At 40.1% G+C, this 15,350-nt stretch overlaps 1 protein-coding gene across 3 annotated transcripts in view; it reads right to left on the bottom strand.

Moving 5' to 3' along the window:
• The window catches only part of STAMBP (STAM binding protein), a 30,646-nt gene extending 16,015 nt beyond the window's left edge, over positions 1–14,631 (bottom strand). The window contains exons 1-6 of one of the 3 annotated variants that reach the window (XM_021715707.1): positions 14,535–14,558; positions 14,032–14,132; positions 12,439–12,653; positions 2,276–2,351; positions 1,900–1,995; positions 91–457 (exon numbers count right to left, since the gene is read on the bottom strand). In XM_021715707.1, coding sequence (XP_021571382.1) covers positions 91–457; positions 1,900–1,995; positions 2,276–2,351; positions 12,439–12,641 — 742 coding nt within the window. In that variant the 5' untranslated portion in view covers positions 12,642–12,653; positions 14,032–14,132; positions 14,535–14,558. Of the gene's footprint in view, positions 1–90; positions 458–1,899; positions 1,996–2,275; positions 2,352–12,438; positions 12,654–13,625; positions 13,819–14,031; positions 14,133–14,534 lie in introns of those variants that run through there. The other 2 variants (XM_008064386.1, XM_008064387.1) reach the window with 2 other exon arrangements.
• Between the last annotated feature and the right edge of the window lie 719 nt (positions 14,632–15,350).

Below are 15,350 nucleotides of genomic sequence, written 5' to 3' on the forward strand. Positions count from 1 at the left end.
GGGATCACTGGAGGTACTCCTAGGCTGACTCCCCAGAATGATACTCTGTTCAGTTGCAACTAAGAAGATGACTTCAGCAAATGTACTCACTACTTTCTGAATTGCTCAGTGATCCAGGTTTCAAGGACCTATCCACCATAGGTGGCTTAGCTGGCCTTATAGTTGTGTTACAGTCTGAAGGCTGTGTGGATGAGATAGGTGAGTTGGGGAACACATCTAAGGAGGGCTTTTCCAAGTCAGGCACCAGTGGGCCACTTAGGCCAGGGTCCACCTTCCTAAACTCCTGTACAGTTTTCAGTCGCTCTTTTTCTAGCTCCTGGTTCCGGATCATCTCCTCAAAGGCATGGAACTGTTCCTGTTCCAACTGTTGCTGCTTCTGTTGTGCTACCCTCTGTTTTTCCTTTTGTAGCTCTTGCTTGATGGCCATGTTCCGGGCAAATTTCTCTGCTTCCTTCTTCTACAAAGAAAGAAAAGGATTTAGACTAGCAGTTCACATCTTAGACGACTTCACACCCCAGGAAAACAAGGTTTTTAGCCAGGAGATTCACAAAATGTACTTCTGTTCTGGTCTGATTTCCCAACACAGAATTCATGCTTCCATCAGTACCTCTATATCCATAGAATAGAGTCACCACTCCTTTCTATCTGGCCACCATATATCTATCTTCATGGACAGTTGAGGTCCCAATCCTCTCAGTACCCTCCCCCAATAACTACTTAATGCATTTTCTTTTCTTTTTTTTTTTTTTTTTTTTGAGTTGGAGTCTCACTCTGTCACCTAGACTGGAGTGCAGTGGCCGCTCCCGGCCACCGCAGCCTCGACCTGCTGGGCTCCGGTCCTTCCACCTCAGCCTTCCGAGTAGCCGGAATTATAGGCGCGCGCTACCACGCCTGGCTAATTTTTTGATTTATTGTAGAGATGAGGTCTCGCCTGCCCAGGTGGGTCTTGAACCCGCGGGCTCAGGCAATCCACTCACCTCAGCCTCCCAAAGGCGCAGGATTACAGGCTGAGCCACCGAGCCTGGCCTTAATGCATTTTCTTTACCAAAATCTTGATGTAACTTGTCTGTACTCCATAACCTGTATTACATAGTTTTATTTTCTAACTTGCCATGTATATATTCTCTATCCCAAGTAAGGCATAAAATAGAATCAAATTCAAGCTTATATCTGGTATGTTGGGAGTATCTATTGAATTTTAACCCAAAATGAAGCCTCCAAAATTTTTCTTGTTATAAGTTCAATAGTGAGTGACATTTTAAACAAGAAATATTAAGTAATAACCTTGTTCATTTAAGTTTTCACTCATTGAGTGCCTTAGAAATATACACCTCATAGCTGTTCACCCCTTTGCTAACTTTCAACATCAGAGTACAGAATGGAACCCAGCAGTCAGCTATACAATAACATGTGATGTCTATAGTACATTTTCACATCTGGCCTTTGGTACTTGCACTGTGAGTTTCCCCACATGCTTTATCTTACTCTTCTTGACAAGAATTATGTGAAAATAGCTTGAAAAAGCAATTATTATAAACAGGTACAGGTATACCCAAATGTGAATCAAACCCCCACATTCTCTCATCTAAAAACCTATGTTTTGGTGAAAATTTTCACTGTTCTTAAAGTTCTAGCTCTAGATATAGCAGATATGGAATATATTTTCTGTCCCTCAAGTCACCTTCTTGGACAAGTAGGCTAAATCCATGTTAGAATACTCAGACTACCCACTATTGTTCTACTTCATTGAGTTTCTGGGTTTTGCCCACCCCCCAAGTAAAATAGCACACACACACAAAATCACAGGATTGGTTGAAATATCATATAACAATCCCAGTACACAGCCTAAGAAACAAAAATAATTTCCTTTTTTTTTCTTTGCTGTTATATATAACTAACCTTTTCTTCATTATATTCTCTATATTCTTTGGTATATCGTTTTAACAGTTCTGCCTTCAGCTCCTCTGCTTTGGGAAATGCAATCTCCTTTAATTTCTAAGACATAAAACAGAAAGCAGAATTAGAATAATGCCAGAAAAGTAGGTAGAGAATTAAAAAGAAGAGAAGTCAGTGATGGCAAAAATGTTTCCAAAAATGATTCAAGATCACCCTCCTACTGTACCATACCTGCTGCTTTATAACTCTTCTAGTGAAATGGCCTTATTACTCATGGCAGCATTTGATGCTCAGATGAAGAGGCTACTACTCTTATCTTGAAGTACGTTTGTTCTGCTTTGAAGCTTTTAGATGGGCAACAATGAAACTGAAGACCCACCTTTACTGTGTCTTTCTTTTCAGGAATGGCAGCAGATTTGTAATCCCGATGCTTTGGTAGTTTCTCAATAAAGAGCCTGGGGAACAGATCAATATGATTACAATGCAAAGAAAATGTCCAAATGGCCACAAGGTTCTAAAGCAATGCAATTCTCTTATCCTGCAGCCCCTGCATGAAGGGTGCCAGAGGTGCAGTGGAGGGAGAGCAGACACACCCAGACAGGCCACTTTTCCTTCTCATCTCTAACCCTGTAAAGAGTTGCAGTCTTTTCCTCTTCTTTCAAACCAGGCATGTGGCAGCAAGCTCCAAACTCCTATAACAAAAAAGATGGCCAAAACTTTTTTTTTTTTAAAGACTCTCCTGGCCGGGCTCGGTGGCTCAGCCTGTAATCCTGCGCCTTTGGTAGGCTGAGGTGAGTAGATTGCCTGAGCCTGCGGGTTCGAGACCCGTCTGGGCAGTGACACCTCATCTCTACAATAAATCAAAAAATCAGCTGGGTGTGGTAGCGCATGCCTATAATTCCGGCTACTTGGAAGGCTGAGGTGGAAGGATCGCCGGAGCCCATCAGGTCGAGGCTGCGGTGGCCGGGAGTGGCCACTGCACTTCAGTCTGGGTGACAGAGTGAGACTCCAACTCAAAAAAACCAAACAAACAAACAAACAAAAAAACCACAAAGACTCTCCTGTGCCTACAAATGTACATCCCAAGAAAGAGATCTTTTTCTTTTTATAACATGACAAGCTTTGAAAGAAAAGGGCCTCTGTCACAAAACATTCTTCAGAGATCACTTTGGCAGTCACAGGCAGGAGACTAAGAAAAAACCATGTCCTGTTACTACTCCTAGCCCTTATGTGACCTTCCAATTTTGGTTTTTTTTCTTTAGAATCCATGTTTCTTCCAAGAGAATACTCCTTTGCATTATAATAAATGTATCAAACTACTTAGTGCATGTATTGTGTATATTATATATATAGTATGCATAATGTGTGCATATTATATATATAGTATGCATTATGATCTTTGATGAAATATGCTTAAATATGCTAGATTTTCTCTTTCCATTCTTGTCCTTGGATATAAAGTTCAGTGAGAAGAATAAACTGAATCAATTCATAGACCTCTAGCATTTATGAATCTACTAGGACAGTGAAAACAAACAGAAGTCCAATAATTTGACACAACAAGAGAGTATCAGGTTCAGAATATCAACACTAGCAGGCTGGCTCCAGAGCCTACTCTTTTAACCAATACACCATGAAGTTGCCACATGGCTCCTGGAATGCCTGGAATGGCTAGAGGGGTGCTGAACAAAGATGTCTTTTAATAAAATTAAGTTGTAATATACAGAAACTGAGATCCAAAACAAATAAATTGAGGGTAACTTGCCCATGACTCTAAAACACTGTACTATAGCTGGGATAAACTAACTCTTTTCCACTTTCTGCCCATGAGGTAGGAGCAAATGGAGGAGGAAGCCGCAACAAGGGAAAAAGAAGACCCCTACCAAAACAAACCCTCTGCAGATAAGCCTTCTTCTTCAGTTCTATTTTAGGCACATGAAAATTCCATTTCAGTACAACTTGACAAGGCATCTTTGGAAGGGATGAATCCTAAAATCAAAATGATTCTAAAAATCTTCCCTTTGGGCTCATGAAAAAGATATAAAACGTTTCCCTGGAGTCTGTATTTAAAACAAGTACAGATTCATTTGTTGAAACTATAAAGTCCTGAAGAAGATATTAAGATAAATAATACATAATTCCTGCATTCTAGAGACTGATATTCAGTAGGTCTCTTACCTGGGTCCCAAAGACACAGAAACATATTTACACCTTCGCAGGCTGCATGTGCTTTGTAATGAAGACTGAATCAGCGAAGGAAGCACCATGCCATAGAGATGCCACACTTTACGTTCACATACAATATCATTACAGAACTTGACTATGAACTTCCTGAGGTCAAAGATTTCTGTTTCATGCTTTGTTGTATACTCCTCTAAAGCCAGCATGGTGCCTTGGATAAAGAGGCACTCAATAAATATTTGATGAATAACACAAACACACACATGCGCACATACATGTATGTATGTATATACAGTTAAGACTTTAATATCACTGATAGGTTCCTGGTAACTGCAACAATAAGTAAAACAACATATAACAAAACCAATTTTACCAAAGGCTAACTGACATAAACAAGCATTCCTCTGGTCTATTTCTGCTCACAAAGACATCACCAAACTTCTAAAAACAAACCGAGACACTTCTAATATTACATATTGAAAGAAATGTGAGCTATACACACATTTTAAAAAGATGTGTTTAAGCAGCTTCAATGCCAAGGCAGGAATCAACCCTGGACAGGCTGCCATCCCATTGTAGGTTACACTTACACACATACCCACATTCACTGGGAATAGGACAGTTTAGACATACCAGTTCATTCAACATGAACAACTTTGAGATGTGCAAGGAAACCTGAGTACCTGGAGAAAAATTCCTGCAGACATGGGGAGAATGTGCAGACTACACACAGATAGCAGCCCCGGCCAGGAATTAATGTTTATTTTCTCATCAGCATTACAACAAAATGACATTAAGCAAAATGACGTTATTCAAGGACATGCTGTATTTATTTATTTTGTTTGTAAGTATATAAAGGAACAGGAAGAATACACAGAAACTAAAAAAAAGTAGAAGGCGGGGTAAATAGGATGGATGAGAGGAATAGGAGTGAAACTTTTCATTGATTATCTTTTTGTATTATTTTGACTTTGAGCCATGTACTACAATCCAATTTGTAAGTAAAGAAAAGCTCACAGACCTATATATGAATGCCTTTCTCTTGCTTCTGCAACTGTGGCCAGTTTTCTGAATGGGGACGTATGGGCAGAAAGGTGTCCTGAAAACAGACAATGGCAAACCTAATCCATTACCCATAATGGAGGAAAAAGAGCTTAGCGGTTAAGAGGGCAGCCTCTGGAGCCACTCTGCCTAGGCTCAAATCCTAGCTCTGCTGTTTACTAGCCATGTGACCTTGAGTAAGTCACTGAATCTCACCATCTTCAGTTTCTTTATATACAGTATATAAATTATATAGATGGAGACAAACTAGTACCCCCTGACAGGCTTGCTATGACACTTAAAAATAAAAATACAGGCCAGGCCTGGTGGCTCAGCCTGTAATCCCAGCACTTTGGGAGGCTGAGGTGAATGGATTGCCTGAGCCTGCAGGTTTGAGAACAGCCTGGGTAACTTGGCAAGACCTCGTCTCTACAATAAATAAAAAATTAGCCGGGCGTGGTAATGCATGCCTGTAATTCCTGCTACTTGGAAGGCAGAGGCAGAAGGATCGCTAGAGTCCAGCATGTCGACGCTGGAGGGCCGTGAGCGTGCGTGCCACTGCTCTCCAGCCTGGGTGACAAAATGAGACTCCAACTCAAAAAAAATAAAAATAAAAATAAATAAATAAAAATACAGTGCTCAACACAGTACCTAGCACACAGCCAACATCAGTGATGTGCTTACATGATAGCTTTTATTAATAAACAAACAAAAAATATTAGCAAGAATAAGAGGTGATGATAACACCAGGGTAGAAACATTCTAGGCATAGAATAACGGTGGCCCAGATGCATACTGTTCTCTAGGGTTATATCTGGTTGCAGCCTAGAAAGAGGAAACATACCAAAGCAGAGATGTGTTAGCAAAAACACAAGCAAAACCACCCAAGAGAACAACAACAAAAAAGGAGATGAGCAAAAAAGTAAATTAAAAAGTGAATAAATACATACAATGGTGCTCAACTTCACTTATAGTGAAAGAAATTTAAATTAAGATGAGATACCATTTTCATTCATCAGTTAAGCAAAGTTTTAAAGGTTGTTACACCTGGTATAGGGAAATGAGTGTCCTTATATGCTGTTAGCAGAACTGTAAGTTGATATAACCTTTTATCTTAGGAAAAGGAAAGAATGAGAGACAAGTATTCAAAATTTAAAATGTATATATACTTCAAACTCACAATTCTACCTCTAGGAATTTATTGCAGAGATCACCATACAATAGTACAAAGACATATGTATAAGGCTATTCAACATAGCATTGTTTATAATAGTAGGAAAAACTGGGAAAAAGCCCTAAATATTCATCAATAGAGGATTATTTAATAAATGATTATATCCAAATGTGAAAACAATGTAAAAATTCATTTATTCATTCAACAAATATTTGCTGAGCCTCTACTATAAGGTCAGGAATTATCCTAAAGGCTAGGGATATGGCAGTGAACAACACAATAAAAAATTTTTCCCTACCATAGAGCATACATTATAGGAGAACAGACAATAAACAAAAGTTTGCTAGGAAAGACACTAATACAGAAGGGAACTAGAAAGTGTTAGGGGAAGGGCTGAAATTTTAGGTAAAGCAGCCACTAAGGTGGCATTTGAGTAAGGACTGGAAGAGAGTAAACTATGAAGAAATCTGGGATAAGACTATTCCAGGCAGAAGGAACAGCACTGAGGCAGAATGAGTGGCTCAGTATATACTGGTATGGAAAGATACTACTAATACCGAAAACCACTCTCCTACTGTTAAGAAAGCAAGTCACAGAATATATGGCTAGATCCCACTGATGCTTTAAGGAAGAAGAATATATATGAGAGCCTCTGTGTGCTTTATGTCTTATCCACAAAAGAAATATAACAGTATTCACCTCTGGTATATGAGACTTTTCAATTTTGTATTTCCCTTGCACTACTTTAAAAAAAATTCTTTTATCATGAACAAGAGTTAATTTTGTATGAAAATAACTAATTCAAAAAGTCAAGCGGAAATTCTTAACATGGATGTATTAAGGATACTCATCTCATTTCTTCCAATTTTAAAAGTTAATCAGCAAAGTAAGCATGATCACAGATGAAATCTTCTTCAGCCTATAAACCCTAGACCCAGTAAACACTGTCAACACAGGTGATAGTTTCTGTTCAGAAAGAGGGCTTGTATTACAGGAGGCTCACATAGCAGATAGGAATTGCCCGAATACTCTGTAACTCCCTTCTGTGCAGCCTAGTCGATGACCATAAAAAGCTGTGAAAGAATCCACTGCCTGGTTCATTGTCTGTGCTCATCATGAAAATATGTACTGATTTAATATGCTGAAGATCTTTCTTCTATACTGGGGTCTGCACAAGGCAAAGCATTCCTATGTTAGGGAAACCACTGAAGGGGTAAATATGCCTGAAATCATTAAGATGCCTGAGCTGCTCCAGGAAAAAGAACACACATGCCTTTTAAACTCCTGAGTTAAAGTAGCCACAAAAGGTCCAGAACAACAATTCTTAATAGCAGGGGAGGTAAGGATTGGTGGGGTAGATGTTTATTCTCCTCTCTTCTCTCCTTGGTTGTGGTAAGTGGTAAAGTGAGCCACTATTATTGATAGGAATATACCAAGTAAAATACGGTAGAAAAACAGGCTGAGAAACACTGAGCTAGAACTTCTTTATAACTACTGTGCTTGTCAATTCACAGAATCAGAATCAAGATTTTGAAGGCATCTGCAAGAAAAATGAAGGTAGGCCCATTTACTGCTTCCAGTCAAGCCAATTCAACAAAATCCCAAATTAAACCATAAATCTAATAAACCAAGTAAATTAACTGCTAAATCCTACCCCCCAAAATTCTCCTCTAGGTCTAGTTCAAGATATGAAATGGTACTATAAGAGAAACACCTTACACAGGGACAGACTCCCCATAGCAGTTTTGCTGTTAACACATTCATGTCACTCAAAACAACACCAATTCACATTAAAAAATCCATTTCTTAAGCATCTGTGTACTCTTTTATTTTTATTTTTTAATTTTAAAGATGTGGGGTACAATTCAGGATTAGGTATACGAGTTGTCATCATATAGGCAAAGTTTGGGTCTCCCTCTGGTTCCCACTTTTCCTGGTTTGAGATCAGGTCCTCTTATTGATGTCATCTGCATACTCTTAATCCTATCCCCTCTTGCCTTCTTAGGAGTTCATTGCTACTCTGTTTTGGACCATCAGCCTCTATTTCTCCACAGGATTTTTCTATCAGCAAAAAATATGCTCTAGAATCTTCCATTTTAAAAAACATACACATATTCACACATTACTTGCTCCTCTTCAACTATTTCCCTATTTTTCTGCTTTCTTTCCTATCCAAACTTCCCCAAAGAGTGCTCTCCACCAGGACTGAAAACTGCAGCTAGTGTGCCAAATCCAGCCAGCCATCAGTTTTTAAAGTTTCACTGGAACTAGCCAATCCATTCATTTAATGTGTTGTCTATGGCTGCTTTCACACTACACAGGTTGTGATGGAGACCAAATGACCCGCAAAGTCAAAAGTTTTTACTATTTGGCCCTTTTAAGAAAAAAAATCTGCCAACTTCTGATCTGCAGTTACCACCTCCACCTTCTTACTGCCTGTTCACCTTTCTACCTGCTCCAATCTAGTGTCTCTTTTAATCCTTCTAGTGAAACTGCTAACTGAGATCATCAATGACATCAAGTTACCAAACCCAAAGGCCACTCTTCTCTCCTCACCCTTCTGACACAGATGGCCGCTCTCTTTCTTCAAACACTGACCTATTTTGGCTCCCATGACACCGCTCTTTCCTGAATTTCCTCTTACCTTTGAACCTTCTCCCTCCACCAATCAATCTCAGGGCTCAGTCCTAGATTTCTCTTCTCACTCTATAATCTCATTGTCAAGGATTTTTGAGCCTTTAATGTGCCATGGATCCTCCTGGCATCTGGTAAAGGCTATGAACCCCTTCTCAGAGTAATTTTTAAGTTACAATATAAAGTACAAAGGATTACAAAAGAGACATATTTTACTGAAATAAAGTTTTCAAGATATAAAAAAATTGTGGTGCTTATTTATTAATGAATTAACTAACAGGATCTAGTTATGGATCTAATAATTCTGTACTGTAATTCTAAAGTAGTAATAAGTGTAGACGCTATTTTGATATCAGAAACAACTGTGATATGAAAATATCTTGATTTCTATTGGTGACAAAATCACAAATATCAATGGTTTTCTATTGCTATCAATATAAAATGTAAACTCCTTATCACAGGCTGTAAAGTCCTGCATGATCCAGCCCCACCTGCCGCTCCAAATACATCTGGAGATATTCTCCCTCTTCTCTAGCTACACTCCAAACACGATAATCTTTCAATCTCCAAACATGCTAAGGTCTTTCCTACTTAAGAGCTCCTTGTTTATTTGTTTTGTTTTGTTTGAGTTGAGGTCTCACTCTGTCACCTAGGCTGGAGTGCAGTGCCACGATCACAGCTTACTGCAGCCTTGACCTCCTGAGCTCAAGCAATCCTCCCGCCTCAGCTTCCCAAGTAGCTGGGACCACAAGAGCACACCACCACACTTGGCTAATTTTTTGTAGCAATGAAGTCTTGCTTTGTTGCCTAGGCTGGTCTTGAACTCCTGGGCTCAAGTAACCCTCCTGCTTCAGCCTCCCAAAGTACTGGGATTACAGGTTTGAGCCATTGTTCCCTGCTCTTAAGAGCTTCTGAACCTACAGTTACCTATTTTAATGCTCTGCTTCATGCTCTTAGAACGACCAACTCTATTGCATCCTGCAAGTCTCAGCTTAACTCTTACTTTCTCAGACAGACCATACCGACTATTCGATTTAATTAGGAACCCTTGATATTCTGTCATAGCACTTTCTTTGTTGACTTTTCCTTACTCTATAATTATAGCTAAACCTTGAACAACATGGGTTTGAATTGTGTGGGTTCATTTATATGCAAGTTTTCTTCTACCTCTGCCACTCAGAGACAGTAATCCTGCTCTTCCTCAGCCTACTCAACATAAAGATCACAACGATGAAGACCTTTATGATGATCCATTTCAACTTAATGAATAGTGTATATATTTTTCTCTTATGATTTTCTTACTAACTTTTCTTTTCTCTAGCTTACTTTGAGAACACAGTATATGATAATATAACAGAAAATATATGATAATTGACTGTTTATGCTATCAGTAAGGCTTCCAGTCAAAATATTTTTGGGGAGTAAAAAATTATATGCATATTTTCAACTGCACAGGATATTGTTTAAAGGTCAACTGTATATATTTATTTGCTTATTGTCTTCTCCCCTATATAGAAGGGAACACCAATAAAAGCAGGAGCCATTTTACGCACCATTGTGTATTCAGGACTTAGTGCAGTGCCAAGTAGGTATCAGGAATACTCAATATATATTTTGTGAACAAATACGGTCCTGGCCTGAAAGCACTTTCTATGTGGGGCAATAGGGGTCTGAAAGCCCTTCAGAAGATACCTGGTAGAGTGATTCCACGATTCTACTGAACTTTCTCAATTAGTGCTTCTCTAAAGGAATTGTGCTGCTGGGTTCCATTCTGAGAGAACAATCTGCAAACTTGTTGGAAATATATGAGAATTTACTTCTATCAGCGGTAGTGTATATAAAGAGGACAGTAATGAAAGAAACTTCTCAGGAAAATAAATTTTGTGACTAGGAATGAAAAACTCACTAGAGCAAAAAAAACCCAAAAATGTATTTATGATTCTATGAAACTTTATGAACACTGAGGCCACATGGCAGGGCAGAATGGCATTAATGAATTATAAAATCTCTGAAGAAAGAGATAAAAAATTAAGTTAGGCCTAAGCCAAGAGTGGTGGCTCACACCTGTAATCCCAGAATTTTGGAAGACAGAAGCAAGACTGCCTGAGCCCAGGAGTTCGAGACCAGCCTGGGCAGCTTGGCAAGGCCTCGTCTCTACAATAAATTTTTAAAAAAATTAGCCAGGCATGGTGATACATGCCTGTGGTTCCAATTACTTGTGAGGTTGAGATGGAAGGATCACTTGAGGCTGTGAGTGTGCCACTGCACTCCAGCCTAGGTGACAGAATGAGACTCTGACAAAATAAAAAATAAAAAATAAAAATTTGGCCTAAAGCCGCCTGCAACATAGTAAACTCTACCCTAACTTAATGTGTAAATGAACTGTAACTTATGAGTTAGGTTACAAATATAACAGGCAGTCATAGTAGCTGAACCTCCAGTCAATCTGAGGCTGAAGACTGCTGAAACATGACCAAACTCAGAACTGCAGCCAATCAGACTATTACATATCTCATAACCTTTTCCCTGGCGAAATATAGTTCATAGCCTCCACTGTTGGGCAGAGCATTCTGTGCCACTTTTGGTCCTGAGTATTACCCAGTTCATGAAACTTTTTCTGTTCAATTAAACTCTGTTAAATTTAACTTGTCTAAGGTTGTTTTCCTTTAACACAGGCAATACTTCTAAATTTAAAAAAATTTAAAAAAACAACAGCAGTTCCTTTTTTCCACTCTACAGTTACAATAAGAATCCTAGGCAGTCCACTCTTCCAGGTGAAATACCCTATGAACTACTAAGAGTCATATAACTACATTATAATTATTACTTTTTAAAGATCCTGGTATTACGAAAGAACAAGACTAAAATGATAAATAAGACCATTAACATTATTCCCTTCATAAGTTCCATATCATTTCATAGTAACTGGGGTTTTAGAAGTTGTTCCCTGTTAATAGTACTGAAATCTTCTATTTATGCTGCCTACCCTAAGATGATAAACAATTCAAAGAAGTGGTCTTATTATGATGAACCGCACAAACTATAGGCAGTCACTAATTATTTGATGATTTGCACGATTATGATAAAGGTTAAGAAGATTTTTTTCCTATATCACTCAATTTGTTATAAAATAAGTGGAGGCAAGGAATTTTGGCTCTGGTAGATCCCAACAATAATCCTCTGATTGGCTGCTTTAGTAGAAAGAGGGCAGTAAAAGCATTCATCAATATATAACATGTCTAATTTAACCACCAACTCTTTTGTCTAACAGCTGGGCTATGTGGGCATAGGCCAAAGAGCTAAATCTCTTACTCATGAAATTACTGAGTCATGAAAATAACACCTTCAGCATTCATATCTTTGAATGGCAAGGGTAGTCAATATGTAGGAGTTGCCAGCAAAAATGATGAATGCTGATGATACTGTAGAGTTCTCTAGTTTTAGCAATTCTGAGCAAAATAAAGTGAGGCATCAGTAACCAGAAAAGAAAAAGGAAACTGTAAGTGTCTTACGTGATATACTTGTTATAGAGGATGAAGGCATGTTCAATGTTGCCTTCCTCAGAGTAAATGGATGCCATTCGGATAATCTCAACTCCAGAGCGGAAGTACCGGCGGGGTGGAATGTCTTCATTCACCTCCACTGCACTACCCAGCTGGGAGAGAGCCCTCACCCGATCTTCGGGTGGGAGGCTTACATCTCCATGGTCAGACATCAGGGCCAAGTTCTGAGACAGAAAAGAGAAAACAGATGGCATCAACACCGCTGCCCCCGTCATCTCAGTACATTTAGCACAATGAGTTTATCTTATAAATCTCTACCTTAAGAATAAGAGAAAAATACCATATATTGTGGCTCATATCAAATAAGATCTCTTTCCTACAAGAAGGCTGAGACCCTCAAAGAAGCCCAAATCATGATAAGAGGATTGGCAGACCCCCAAACTCACAATCCCTGTGCCATATTTAGGTGGTATAAGGAGTATAACAATGATGGGCACCCGGAGGTTCAGTTCAAGTTAATTGCTCCCTGTCATTAGGTGGCCCTGTCTGCACTGCAGTACCCTGAGAGTAGGAACAGCATTTTTTATCTTCCATTATTTCTCTTTCTGGCTACTTATTTACATCCATTCACCCAGTACCTGGCAGTGTGAACACAGTGAACTTTCATGAGGATTGTTAGCTGACTTCAAGTTTAATTATTTTTATTTAAACTGAGAATGACATTTTCTGTAGTGTATTTTTTCATATTTGAGCACAAGGTTAGTTAGGGGAACTGGTCTGGGAATGAATGCTCATAATCATAACTCTACTCATAAAACTACTATTCCAGTCAATCTACATCATTGCTCATCACGGCAAGGAATCCAGATCTTGAAAACAACCTCTACTCAACTTCAAAGACTAAGCACTCTTTGAGTAACAAAAGGGAACAAAGGTAATCTGGAATGCAGAAATGAACCAACCTTGAAGTTTTCCCTCCCTGAACCCCAACTCCAGTAACCCTACAATCTTCCTAGATACAGTTGCTGTTAGAATCAGACTCCAAATTCCAATCAAGTATTATTACTCTGCGTCATCTCCAAAAGGTATTTGATACACACTGAATTACAGTACATGCTAACCAGCATGCTCTTGAAGATACAAGCTATAATAGAATTCATCTTGGAATTCAAGGCCCTGTGTCAATTTAGCCCTACCTTGTCTTATCCATCTTATACCTTTACTCCTCTTCAACAGAGATCTTTTGCTTCAGTCAGGATTCCAATCTGCCCAGGAATCCTCACATTTCAGTCTCATTTGTCTATCCACTTTTTTTTTGTTTTCTACTACAATTCTTCCCTTAGGACAGTCTTCTTCCAGCCAATTTTATCTTTAGGTCTCTTCAATATTCGGGCCACACTTCCTCCACAAAGTTTCCTTTCGAAAACACTCTAACAGCGCAAAAGCTGTGGGGACTGCTAGGGATACAGAGACATCCCATCTCTCACGAAGCCTCTTGAGAATCTCAGGAAGCCGCGAGCAAATCTAAAACCTCCCCAGGTTGCCTAATTAGTAAACCTAGCCCACAGCCCATAACAGAGAATGCTCCTTGCATTCCAGGACCTCTCGGGAGAGGTGCTTGTGGGCCGAGAAAGGAACCCCTCCGAGGCCAGCAAACGGCGCGAGGTGCCACGAGGTTGAGTCACTCAGAAGGGATGCAGCATCTGTGGACAGGTGGGAAGGGCGGCGGGAAGGACAGACCGGGAGGTACGAGGAGGCGAAAGGAAGTAGCAGGAATGAGAGGAGGGGGCGTATACAGTGGAGAGGGATCTAGCGACAACTGCTTGAAGCGCCCCCGAAGGCACTCAAGCCCAAGTCCCAAGCCCGGACAAAATCATCCAAGGTTTTCGAGTCTTTCGAACGCAGGAGGCGGGGACGCGCCGGGCCTGGCAGGTCAGGCTGCAGCCCGCGGGAACCAAAGGCCCTCGCGCGAGGCGACCTCGCCGAACAGAGGCTGCAGGGGGAGGCGAAGGCTGCAAGCTCCACACTCACGGCGGCTACTCTCCTTCAGAGTCCGACCACGCTCAAAACCCCTCCCCTGTCACACTGCCAGGACCCTTCCCCACCTTTCCCCGCGGATGAATCTCGGAGTTTCCGGAGTCGTCACATCCGGCGCTCGCCCCGCCCACTCACGCTCTTCTGTCAATTGCACACCCGAGCACTTAGGAACGGGGGCGAAGGGCTGGTGGGTGGGGCTAGAGTCGGCCTCTGCGGAAAATCCGGCCAATGAGGAGAGAGCTCTAAGCTATCATTGGTAAAATAAAATGAACACGGAAGAAGGCGGAACCAGTGACTAGGCTGTCATTTGTTTTTAAACTTATTTTGATTTGAGGCAGGGGTTTCTTACCCGATAGCCCCTCTGTCACACTCACATAAATCCTGCATTCAAGCAGGGATTGCTGATTCTAGGAAAGCTGCAGACTTGACTAAACTAATCAGGATTCATAAGTCGGAAGACAGGAAAACTTTTGAATTTATTTTCAGCTTATTTGTGTTACTTTCTACACAAAATTGGTAGCCTGAGATGTTAAGCAATAACTTTTATTGCTTATAAAAGTACATAAGACTAGCCTTTTAATTTCAAAACACGTGTGATCTCTAAGGGTCACTGTGCAGAAACAATGTGCTACACAGTTCCCTGACCTGAGACCAGGACAAGGTAGTTATATACAGCATACCAAATGCAGAGTGGTACATTCTGCATGTAAATGTGTGTATATTGAATATATACACACCTTCTTTCCAAAAAGGTTCTGCTAGCCTGCTTGTCATTCTGTCTCAGGAGACTTTGTATATCACCACTCTGAGACTTTATGCTTTCATTAAAAAAATTAACTCTCTGGGGACACTTTCCCAAAATTTATTGTGAAGACTCCTTGTGA

The sequence above is a fragment of the Carlito syrichta genome, unplaced genomic scaffold (assembly GCF_000164805.1).
Source record: "Carlito syrichta isolate Samal-C Ts95f unplaced genomic scaffold, Tarsius_syrichta-2.0.1 Scaffold307324, whole genome shotgun sequence".
NCBI classification, from domain to species: domain Eukaryota; kingdom Metazoa; phylum Chordata; class Mammalia; order Primates; family Tarsiidae; genus Carlito; species Carlito syrichta.